Source organism: Numida meleagris, chromosome 1, assembly GCF_002078875.1.
Source record: "Numida meleagris isolate 19003 breed g44 Domestic line chromosome 1, NumMel1.0, whole genome shotgun sequence".
Lineage (NCBI taxonomy): Eukaryota > Metazoa > Chordata > Aves > Galliformes > Numididae > Numida > Numida meleagris.
Window position 1 is genome coordinate 186,580,431 of NC_034409.1, and position 13,383 is coordinate 186,593,813.

At 38.2% G+C, this 13,383-nt stretch overlaps 1 protein-coding gene across 1 annotated transcript in view; it reads right to left on the bottom strand.

Annotated features, from left to right (window-relative positions):
* The window catches only part of TMEM135 (transmembrane protein 135), a 156,146-nt gene that overhangs the window by 90,773 nt on the left and 51,990 nt on the right, over positions 1-13,383 (bottom strand). Inside the window, exon 5 of the mRNA XM_021408803.1 lies at positions 9,488-9,553. Within this exon, the coding sequence (XP_021264478.1) occupies positions 9,488-9,553 (66 nt within the window). The remainder of the gene's footprint in view (positions 1-9,487; positions 9,554-13,383) is intronic.

Here is a 13,383-nt window from a genome sequence, read left to right on the forward strand (position 1 = left end):
CCATAAGACAGAGATACCCCAACCTCTGCCCTCCTGTAACCAATTCACTAGAAACACTATCCAACAGCAGGCTGGGTATTAAGAAAAGTTTATTCTCAGAAAGAGTGGGGAGGCATTGGCACAGGCTGCCCAGGGAGGGGGTGGAGTCACCATACCTGGAGGTGTTCAAGAACCATGGAGATGTGACACTGAGGGACGTGGTCAATGGGCATGATGGGGATGGGCTGATGGTTAGACTAGATGATCTTAGTGGTCTTTCCAACCTTAATGATGCTATGACTCTATGATTACACTTTACTTTGGGTCTCACTGTTGCCTGGTGTCGTAGACAACCTCCCTGTGACTCTGTGAAAACAAACAGTACTCTCACATACCTTCACTTTTTGGGATGTCATCCTAAAACCCCTAGCGTAAAAACTGTAAATTTTTGTCCAAGATACTGCACTTTGATGTTTATAAGAATTTAGAAGGAGTTTATATAAGGAATATTTAAATTCTAGATTTTGTATACTATTTATTGTCCATATATTAAAGTGCCATTATTCTAGTTATTATTCAGATTCATTATTCAGATAAAGAAAAATGTACAGCAAGGTTTGGTGCAGAAATGATTTCAAATTAAACAAGGGAGATTTAGACTGGACTTAAGGAAAAAGCTGTTTGTTAAGGGTGGTAAAGCACTGGAACAGGTTGCCCAGAGAGGTGGTGGACACCCCATCCATGAAGACATTCACAAGGTCAGGCTGGACGGGGCTCTGAGCAACAGGAGTTGCAGGTGTCCCTGTTCACTGCAGGGGAGTTGGACTAGATGGCCTTCAAGGGTCCCTTCCAACTCTACAGACTCTATGACCAGGCTGAGCCTCTCCTCATAGAAGAGGTGCTCCAGTCGCTTCATCACCTTGGTGGCCCTTCGCTGGACAAATTTCAACAGTGCTGAATAGAGAGGCAGATTCACCTTCTTCAATCTGCCGGCAGCACTCCTCCCGATGCTGTCCCATTAGCCTTCTTCACAGCAAGGGCATAATTACTAAAGCCAGCTACTTTTTTTGTTCCTATTTAGTCATTTAACATATGAATAGGGAGCATAAAATATTTTGAATTGGGACGGCAGAAAGAATGAGAACACTGAAGGTGCAACTGGACATGAAGAAATACAATGATATCCTTTTATCCCCTGTTTCATGACCAGAGGAAAAAGCCTATGATGTACAGTTCTTGACTCCTCAGTCACTTCAGTCTGTCCAGGCTTTTGTTTCTTGTCAACACGATTTGTCCAGTCCATTGGGATTTGAAGAACAGCAATGAGCCACTCCTTCATCTGTCATAGACATGGGAGGATGTAACTCTCATAAAGTGAAGTCAGCGATAATTCTAAAGAGCAGGCAGGAAACACAAACTATCACATGAGTTTTGCATTTGCATTGTTCTCCTTAAGGAATATTAGTTTTCATCAGTTGGGAACGATTCAATGCAAACAACATTTACACTAAAATTGAAGTATCCCATCTTCAAAGTGAATCTACATAAAGCATAAGAAATTAATTAGATGACATGCATTTAATTTTATTGTAACAGGTTAGAGAAAATGGCAATGGCAGGACACCATTGGCAAGACCATTACTCTACCAACTTGACTCAAACTGCTTGCATGGAAACTAAAGATCAATTGATAGCATGCTTTAATTATATCTTCTGCATGTATTTAGGATTCTTAAGTGCATACAGGAATGAGAACACACCCCTAGCTTTATGGATTTAAACAGATTTTTACAATTTAATATTTCTTCAGCTTTTCAAATGCTTTAAAATAACGTCATCACCACCACCACCACCAGACTGAGAAAGAAGCATAACTCAAGCACCATCCTCCTGGAACAGCTGTTGTGCTTCTCCAAATGTTCAGAAGCGAAACTCTCCCTATTGATTATCTTCACTCTGGCAGAACAATGCAGTTGCCAGACCACGTCTTTGGAGGCAGGTTCTAAGCATAAAGCAAGATGATGGTTCCATTCCAATGCCATGGCACGTAAGACCATATTTTAATCGTTTACAATACAGATGCTGTTGTGTTACAGAAATGTCTATATTTGAGGTAACAATCAGAAACTGTATTTTTAATGAGAAAGAAATTAAGAAAAATTATTATCTTAAGAGAACAACTTCGTATGTTCCCCAGATACCATATCTCTTAATGACGAGAAGTCATGTTAAACAAATACTTAACTGGAAAGTAAATATATTTCCTTCTATTTAGTTTTGTTGCCATAATTTTCTGTTGTATGCTTTTGCCACATACTTGCTGATTTGCTGATGAGAAAGAATAAGAAATCTGGAGTATACATGAAAGGTAAAAAAAAAAATTTATGAGAAAAATAAATATTTAAAATATGTGATTCCCTCCTTTTTTGCTGCTTGTCAAAAACTTCTTTGTGGAAGATATCTGGCAAATATTTGTGAGCTTAACGTAATATATATCTGAGACTCATGTTTTACTTCACGAAGGGGAAGTTATGATTATAAGAAGATAAATAAATACTATCAGCCTGCATTAAAAATCTACTTTATAATAGAAACAATGCATAGCAGGATATGTCAAACATTTTAAATGCTAAACCCCATTGTTCCAATCTACAAAAAAGCAGATAGGATACATTGCCTGTGCATTTAAAAGAAAATTACAAAGCATTCCTCACTTAGATAACGTTCCAAAGCAGAAGTAAAACCTTTAGTTCTCTATGATTCCAAACTTGAGTGTTATCTTAAGAGGTTCACCTCATGTTCTGCAACAGGTCCCTATTTTCTTATATTTCTACCTTAGATTGATAGCATACGTGATACGTATAGTGTATTCATTTTGCAAGTTCCCTACCTTGTGGATCCCACCACTTTGCTTTAAAACTATCTGGAATACATCAATATTTTTCAGCATTCATAATGACTTTTAGTAAAAAATCAGTATCCTCAGGCAAATTACATATTAAAAGAGAAGAAGACTTCTTCATATTCAGCTACGGTTTTGAGACAAATTTACCTTCTTCTCTTTATTAAAAATGACTCCCAACCTACAAACCACACAGACAGGATAATCCTGCACAGTGTAGCACCAAAGATTCAGTGACATGGCCAAAATCACCTTCATACAGCTGAGCACATGGCAGAAACAACACTCAAACACTGAACACTGGAACAGCTTGAAAGGAATCTGGTAATTTTCCTCTTCAGGGATCTATGGCATTCTCTTTCTTTCCAGTTTCAGTTTTCACTGTATTTAATCAGAAGGATTATTTACTTTTAATTTACTGCCAGATATTACTGATAAAGTATGCAAGTCAGACTTCAACACTGAAATTATATTTGAACTGTTTCTAATTCTGACCTGCCAGAAGGATTTTCCAGATACCAATGCAATTTTCAGACAGTACTGACACACATCCCGAAAAGCAACCTTAAGTAAGGAGACTATAAGACAGTTCTATGCTGAAGTATATGTTTTATCCATTTGCTGCTGTTTTACAAGCAGGCTCAGTATCTAAAAATGAAACCTTTCCATCTCTTGAAGACAGAGAGAACTAATCTCCCTTTAGAGGAAAAGGGACTCAGATCTGCCCCCAAGTAACTGCTTCTTTTACTTTAGCAAAGTAATTCCTTCCAAAAATAAGAGTGTTAGGGTAAGAGAAATGAACACTGAAACTTATTGGCACTTTGGATCTTACACCACATATTCAGAAAGTACGGTGTGATTAAACTAAACCGACATTGTTTTTGTAACATGTTAAATTTAAAAAATACACATTTTTCTGTGTATGAGCAACCCTCAACCAGGAGGGAAAGAAAACACAAAATAAGATCCAAGAGACTGACAATGCTACTCTGAAGGCAGGAAAAGTCCATGAATGTTATGACATTGCCTTACAAGAACTTAAGTTTCATTGTAGCAAACCAGATTTCTTTTGTATATGTCAAACACAGTTTGCTTGGAAGCATTTTGATTTCCAGAGAGAACAAACGAGACTCGCTTTGACCAACAGCACTTTTTGAAAGCGTCCTTGGCTAGAAACAGAAAGTTTAAAAAGTAGAGAGCCATCAGGGCTATCACTGGAGTGTCTCCAGTGCTGTAAGATTTATGTAAATCTGAGAAAACATCTTTCCTCACGTATTAACATGACAGTAACAGAGTATTCAAGACAAAAGAGTGGAAATCAGAGAGGTCAGGGTAGTCTGTGAGAGCAGAACCTTTGAACCTCTGGCAATAATGGCATCTTTGTGATAGGAAGGCAAAAGGGTAGGGATCAGATGTCTGGGATCACATTGCCATTCGGTTTCTAACGTGCCTGTAAGTGATTAGGTCTGGTATGCCCTCGGGCTGAAATCACAGGAAACAGAGTGCCCAAAGCAATTTTATTTGAATGAAAATTCATCTCGAGTGATTCACAAACCTCTCACAATCTACAATGATGGCGTTTATGAAGCCTTCCGGCTTGTCATGCATTACAAATGACGCTGGCTGAAAACACAAGCGGATACATCGCTGTGAGAAAACTCAAAACCTAAAAATCAGATCTTGAAATCAGTAATTTCTAGAATAAGTCTCATCATACAGAAGGGAGATCATCATGTAAATGACCACCCTATAGCTCGTCACCTTCACAGTGCAGAACTACAAATGATAACTGACACATCCTAAGATCTCTTTCAAATTGCTCTAATGACAAGTAAAATCAGGAAGATTCTTTTCATGAAAACATATATATATATATTACAGTTTTGCTATTAATAATAAAGGTTATTGTCTTCCTGATCTAATTACACAGCTGAAGCTTCCAGGACTCTACACTGCACCCTGCCCCGATGTGGTGGGTGAGGAAGAAAGAGGGCCTTTCCCAGGAAAAAATTCTATCTTTAAAAAAATATATGAAAAAAAATTAAAAGAATTCACAATGAAATAGAACCTATGTGTGCATGCACATATATGCATACATATAGAAACAATATTTTTTAGAAATGTAGCTTTAGTAACCACTAGGTTTTGTGATTTACTGTTTATCAACGCAATCCACAAAAACAAAAAAAAATGAATGCTTTCACAATGGCTTCAGCTTTTTATAGCATTTTAAAATGTATTATTGACTTTAATAGAATTATTGTGAAGTAAATATACATGCACTCATATACCAAAGACATCTGTAGGTTAGTCCTAAAGAAAGAATACTCTGTTCAACAAGGATTGTCAAAACAAGCCTTATATCGCAGAAACATAAGGATTGCTCATTTGGAAATAATTGCATTGCTGTTGTTAAGATCTTTCTTATTCAGGCCAAAGAAAACTGATTTTATCAAGAGTCATCTCAGTGCTTTTTTTAAAGCCTGATCTCAAGTCACATAGGTAGAGCCATGGCTCTTGGACCAGGTCATCTCACACCCATCCCAAGCACAAAGTGTAAGGCAGAGGATAAAGTCCACAGAACTAACATAAGAACCATTGCATAATGAGGTATTTCACATTGCAATTGCCAGGTTTATGTGCTTACTTCTAAAAATATAAAATAAATTGCATTTTAAAGTTCCTTCCTAATCCCCTTGAGGGACAGATACCTCCTCAGGTAGAGCAGCTAAATCTAACCATTACTGCGAACAGACTCTCAACCTTACAGAGTCTGGAAATCCCTTTTCATACTTTGTTTCCATTGGAATTTCAGGGGCAAAAGCTCTTGTATAACTAGGGGGTAAAAGAAGGAAAAAATCACCAAATATCCTAAATTAATGGCATTCTTTAGTAATGCTACAGACTGAGGATTCTATTTCTTTCTTCGAAACTATTCAAAACACCTCAGCTGTTGCAGTAATTATAAAATTGAGCCTCTCATACAGTCCAACACCTTCTTTTGCTCTGACTTTTCCATGGAAGTCCTCTTGTGCAAAATCAACTTCTTCCTGCATACCCCATCACAAGAACCCTACATGAAGATTCTGGAAGTTCCATCATGAAGGTTCCCTGTACATTTTAAGGCTTCAGATGGAAAGCACAGTCCTTGGAACACAGCCTTCATCTTCTTCGGCTCTGAGGTAACAATATATTTTTTTCTGATAGGCTTACAGAACTCTAAAGATGCGTGTCTAAATTCTTCCACCCAGAAGTCCCACTGCTTTTGGATGAAAAGAGATTAAGACAGTTTACAGACTCGTAAAGATGTCTTAAGAAATGAGTTAACACACACATAGTTCAAGCATGTCTGCTATCGGTTCTAGTTCTGTGGGAATCTCATGCCTGCCTCTATTGTTTGTGTGAGTTCACATATTCCATGACATTTTTTCCACTAAGGGTTCTACCTTTTCTGCTTATCCTCCTGCTCCTTCTCTGGATGGGCTGCATGCATTTCTGTTTCCCTCTTCTACAGATTGCCAACACTGGTCCTGTGAACTAACTGTCCTAACCAGATCCCTACTTCTTAGAGAATGATATCACAGAGTCAGAGAACAGCTTGGATCCTTCCTCATAGGATCCTTCTGGCATCCTCCCGTGGGGATGGGGTAAGCACACAACAACAGAAGCTCCAGAGGATGTAGAACTGCAGAGCTATGCCAATCATAAAATCTGTGACGTTAATGAAACTCAGCCCAAGACTTCTGTACGTAAGCTCTGTCGCAGATTTGGTGTGCTCACATCTGCCTATACAATTTTTGGATCATCTTGGAATGAGCTTGAAGCGCTAACAGAAGGGATGGAACCCTACAGGGGTCTTCCCCATGCTCCACCCCCAGGACAAAGCAGCTGACAGAAATAACTAATTAACAAGGCAACATATTGATTCCTGAAAATGAATTCTCCTTCTGGGTTTGATTCCCTCCCAGGGATGCTGCAACATTTCAGTCAAACCAGAAGCAATACAACTGTCAAGAAGAAGACTCTTCAGGAGCCTTCATGATCTAACTCCTGAATTTCAATGACTATTAGCATTATGTACACAAATTTGTAACTACTTTTGGCAGGGCAATTTCCTAAACTCTCAACAGTAAATTTACAAACCATATCCAAAAGTCAAATATCCCGCATCTCCTCATTTTTCAATTCCTTCAAGGATAATTAAAGCAAGATTCAAGAATTCTGTAAGCATAAAACTTGAGTCCCAAGGAACAGGAAAAGATTGGAAGCACCCGAAAAGACATTTACCCTAAACAATGAATATTTTAAATCCACCTGTTGATGACAACTGGATTATAATGAGTAACCTTCACGCATTCTGTTTTGTCCGCATAGAAGTGTTTCTCCATTAAACTGTTCGGCATTCTCTAATTGTTTAAAAGAGTTGAAAACAAACGAGTATCTGCATTAATATTTCCTTCTAGTATTGAACATCTTTACTCCCTCCTAAATATTAAAGGGGACTATAATCTAAATATTGGTACAAAAGCCCAACAGCACTTTTGCACATTTGGACTGCTGCCTCCGTAGTTTGGAATTGCCAATAAACAAGTTGCTCAGCTTCCATTTCAGCTGCCAACTTCACACTTCTCAAACAGAATGCAGTCAACTTTAGCTCACATTCAGCTTTTGTTCTGGCTTCCTTTCTAGTTACTCACTGTGCAAATATTTAGCAATTTCTTGGAAGAGCTAAAGAAAATTTAATATGACTCTTGATAATTATGTTTCTTCTGGAAAAAAAAATAATTTCTTTTGATTAATGTCCCTCCTCATTTTCTAACAAATAAATTATAGTTCCACAGTGAAATATAGTGAAGAGATCTTCCGTGAGTCATGACAATTTTTGCTCTGCATATAGCCTGACAAGAATATAAGAGAGAAAAGAGGCCTTTTTATTTTTCCCATTCTAACATGACCTCATTTACAATCAAGTCCCAGAAATGGCCAGGGTATGGTGTCACAGGACACTCACAGTTCACCATCACCACACAGACGTGTTTTCTCCCACTTACTTCCCTCCTGATCATGGTTACAACCTCCCACTGCTTATCTGCCTGTTGGTCTCTAGCCCTTGAGGCAAATTAACTGAAAAGGATCAGAGGAAGTATCTGAAGAAGAAACGCAAACATTTTCTACCACATCATTTCTATGATCCATGATGTGTGAGACACAAAATTACCACTGCTGCTCACAACAGAGATCATCATGCCTGTAAATACCCCAGTATTGTGTTTAATATTATTAGTAACACTTTTATGAGAATCATTTGATTTTTTCCATACTTTACGCTGTCCATCAAGTATCTACAAGGATGGAGATTCCACACACTCTCTGGCCAACCTGTTCATTTAGACACAGAAAATAAGGAATTCTTCACTGAAAAATCTAAACAGAGGGAACACAGAAGCATTGCACATACGCTATAACTACCACTCCTGGAAGCTGTACTGCATTCTGTAAGAAGGAATGAAGAGTAGAACACAAAAAGTATAGAGGATCCATATTCAGAAAAGCTAAAACTGAACAATGTCAGGACAGGAAATCTCAGATACAAAGTTATATGGACTTTCTTTCAAAAGAGAGAAATTATAACAACTTCATCAGCACAAGGAATAGTGTACAACACAGCTGGCCTCCCAAGGTAAGTCTTGCTCTGATTCCAATTGAATGCTGTGTCTACTACGTAAACTTTTCACAAATTTACCTAATAATTTTATGAAAATCGGATTGCCATGAAAAAAAAGTTTCTATATTAAAATCCTATATACTGCAGCATCCACCATTGGCAATGTCCAGATCAGTTCTCATTTCCAGAGTGTGACAACTGACTGGAGTAGATTTTTTTAAATCAAATTCAATGTAAGAATAAATTGCATCCACTAATATGGAAGATATTTAATCAGCAATGTTCAGTAAAATGTTATTATATACAACACAGAGAAGGAAGTAACAGAAAAGAAATTATGCCATCACAGAATTATGCATGAGCAACATAATATACAATTTATCCCTTCTTTCAAATAATTATGGTATTAATATAATATATATATAATGTATTTTATATCACACATCTAAGTATATGTAATAAGTACTACACACATAATACCTGAAGTTATTTATTTCTTGAGAAAAACAAAGAAAGGATGAAGTAACCTCTCAACAGCTACCCCATCACAAAGCTCAATTTTTTGTGAATTTCTACGGATTCTACAACGTATTTATTTTTTAATAAAGAAAATCCAGTGAAACATTGCTTGGGCAAAAGAATGTGCTTGATAGCCTCCTGTATCACAATGCTAAATTATGACTGAAGCAGAGCAAAAAACAGTGTTTTGGGAAGAATATTTAATCTCCCACTGGGCAGGATTTAAATTCTCTATTCTCCATTGGGAAAACTGTAACACAGAAATGCAAGTTATATATAGCCCAGCCCTCTTCACTTACCTGAAGGCAATGCAATTCCCTATTTATAACTTATAAAGCATTACATTACTAAAATTTTACATCATATGTACAAAGAAAAAAAAATTAACAAAGAAATAAAAGAAAACATATACATAGCCTTACTTCTCCGTGTCTTAATGGTGTGATAGCTCCTCTTGCTACTGCCATTCGGAACAATGTTTCTGTGGCCTGCATCAACAAATACACACAAATCAGTTATTTTTAAAAAGATCATTCAGCTCATGAAGATTTATTTCAACCATTATCATGAAGATGTTTCATATTTTATTGCATTTTTTAAAGTGTCAGCTACATTCAATACCCATTTTACAACTGAATTTTACAAAATCGTAAAACTATTTTAAATATGGCTGGTTTTGCTTTAGCTTCTCCTTTGCTTGGAGAAAAGAAGGCTCCGGGGAGACCTCATTGTGGCCACCCAGTACTTGAAGGGAGCGTATAAACAGGAGGGGGAACGACTGTTTACGCGGGTGGATAGCAATAGGACAAGGGGGAATGGTTTTAAATTAAGACAGGGGAGGTTTAGGTTAGATATTAGGAGGAATTTTTTCACTCAGAGGGTGGTGATGCACTGGAACAGGTTGCTCAGGGAGGTTGTGGATGCCCTGTCCCTGGAGGCATTCAAAGCCAGGCTGGACGTGGCTCTGGGCAGCCTGGTCTAGTGGTTGGCGACCCTGCACTCAGCAGGGAGGTTGAAACCCGATGATCTTTGAGGTCCTTTTCAACCCAGGCCATTCTATGATTCTATGATTCTATGGTTAATATAGCCTTAGAAGAACAAACAAACGAGTACAATGGAATTCTTTCCTTAAAGTTCCTGCAACACTCTTAAGACCAATAATTGTGTTATCACAAAACATAACATTGCTCATATGCAAAAGATGGGGAATACAACTTGGAGGAAATCTTTAGACATGTCGGGCTGTAGCCAGGTTGCATACTTTTCTATGTCAGTTGTCCCATCCTTTGCTTAGTCTGTTGGGACAAGGAACACACACTTCTGACATAACCATAGACCATTGACTCGTAATACAGTCTGTAACACAGAAACAAAAACCATAGGTTCTGTATCACATTTCTTTCTGGTAAAAAGCACAACCAACCAACATGACTGAAATATGCAAAGAAAGTTTCTCTAAATGACCAGTATTTCTGTTGATTACTCAACTTGGGGTTTAAACACAAGAATGCCAAATTGCCATGTTGTTGTATTTACAAGACAGTCAGAAAAAGGAGTGAAAAAATTCACTGGTTACATAAAAACATGGATTGGCACATCAGTATGCACCAGAATAGATTTGTTTCAAAAACTTGTTTCCAAAGCAAGTAGGGAAGCGAGTCTCAATTTCAGCTGCAATCATACCTGTTTTTAATATCTGTTTCTAATTTAAAAAATTAACATTCCGAACTCTATGTTAAAACATAATTATCAGGCTGCTTGAAAAAAGGTTTAGAAAGTTTAAACAAAAGTAGTTTGTAGTGTCTGTCTTCCCGAATAGCAATTTAAGAAGTAAGCAGTTCAGTGCTTATGTGACTGCAAAATTTGTGGGGTTCATGCTACAATACTTCAAGATAGCTGTATCTCAGTACATGTAGTACCAAAGACATCTACTGACATTAATTCTTCAGTATTTCTAGATGCAGATTGGGTGTTTTTTACCCTTTCCTAAATAACTGCCTGCAGAAAAGAATCCTATAAAAGTGTTTTTATTTGCCTTGTTCCCCAGCAGCATCTGTAGATGAATGTGTGAGCTCCAGAACCCCAACTGCAGAATGCATTTCTTCATTGACACCACCATAACGCAGGGCAATGCCCGAGTGCGGCTCTCCTTCTCAAGCCTTTATCCTCCCAGAGGTAAAGTGAACCTCATGCCACCTTTTGTCCTTCCCCAAATTGGTTTCTTTCATCAGCTCTTCCCAACAACATTTTCAAGGATGTTTCAAGTGAATTCAGTATTCTGTCAATAGTGCTAAGCTTCTTTTGTTTCTTTTGAAACCCACTGGTGTGTGTGACTTTCTTTTCACATTCCCTAGTAAAAAATCTCTCTTAATACGCTTGTACACGCACAGTTAATACCAGATGTCAAAACCATTCAGAAACAAGGAAAATTCACGGCAACGGCAAATCTAGCATGAGAGAGATCTCCCCCTACGGGCACCGCTCCATGCGCTGAACCCCACTGAGCAGATTAGGGCTGCAGTGATGGTTGCCCATCCCAGCAGCAAGAGGGGATGAGGCCACCCAGAGCTGCTGATGCCTGGACAATGACAAGGCTGGAGACAGAGCTCTTTGGGTTTTAGGTATGCAGATTCCAAGAGAAAGATTAAAGGAGTTGTAACTTTCAAAAGGATGATGATTAGAATTATAGAAGCATTGAATGGCTTGGGTTGGAAGGCAACTCAAAGATCATCCGCTTCCAACTCCCTGCCACAGGCAGAGTTGCCAACCACTAGCCATAGACCCAAATGTAACATCACACAAGCTCATAATGATATTGATCAGGCTAGTAAAAATCTGTCAGTCTTAAACTGTGAACTTATCCATAACATTTCCATTTTGGACAAACTCCCGTACTCCCTTCAATTTCCAGCTCCCTTCTCTCTGCCCTGCAAATACAGGCAGGAACAAAACCCACGGAATGCTCTAGCCTGGCAGAGATCACTGGTGCCACCTGGTTCCTCCAGGGCTGCCTGTGCGTTGACCACCTCTGAGGATGGAGGTCCTGCAGCAACCTCGGAACGTGAAGGAATAAGCATGGGGATAGGGATATAGAAGGGAAAAGATTTGGACAAGAGCTTAGAACAGTGAAGGGAAATCACAGAATCACAGGGGTTGGAAGGGACCTCTGGAGATCACCGAGTCCAATCCCTGCTAAAGCAGGTTCCCTACAATAGGTTGCACAGGTAGGCATCCAGGTGGGTCTTGAATATCTCCAGAGAAGGAGACTCCACAACCTCTATGGGCAGCCTGTTCCAGTGCTCTGGTCTTCCTCATGTTTGTATGAACTTCCCATGTTGCATTTAAACTTCCTGTACTGCAGTTAACTTCTTGCATTGCAGCTGACAGTAAAAGCATATTTACAAGACATTGTAAAATCACTGTTGGCTACCAATACAGTTTATGGAACACATCTTGTCTGGTATACTCTTAGTTTTGATGAAGTTCAAACCCACTCAATACAAACTTCAAATAAATGGGTTTTCCATTTCCACATACTTTTCTTTTATATATTTAAAATTAGCCCTGCAAATAAGCAAATAGAGTACTACTCTTTCAATACAGGCTCTCAAACAAAGTAATGTATTGGATGACTTCAGCAGTAGATTTCTACTAGAAAAATTCAGCGTACTTTTAGGCATTGGGTCAAAACTGCCCTTCTGTTCCCACAGAACTGTCCTCAGGGCTCCTATGGTTCAGGATGTGTAACTGCAACTATGAGATACAACTGACTGGAGATATTTATCATCATGCCAGGATAACTAATTAAAAAGACAAAATCGTCCATTTGAGAAATAACAATACCGTTCCCAAAGAAACAGTTGAGTCGGAATTTAGATCATTTTTGACTGCCTCCATCTCTATTAGCATTATTTCATTACAATCAAATTTTTATGAAGCTGTAAAAACTTAATGTTTATTTTCATTCCGTTTGCTGGGAATGAGCTCTAAATAAGAATCATTACAGGCTGAGGCAGTGACTTTACATACTGCTATTCAGAGGTACAAGTCAGAGGTCCGTAGGAAAAAAAAATCATCAACAGACGGTTTTAGTGATCTCAGTGAAATAAATGTGTTCCCAAACTGATAGTAAATGAATCCTAAAACTGTACTTTAAGGAATGCATATTGTGTCATATTGAATGTGAGGTGAAATGGCAGTCCAATGTATCTTAACAATCTGTTATGTCTTTTAAATTCTAATGTCAGCTACTGACAAAGTTGACTGCATGTCCTCCCTCAAAGAAAGCAGGCAATTCTGTTCAAGTTCCATGCAAGTG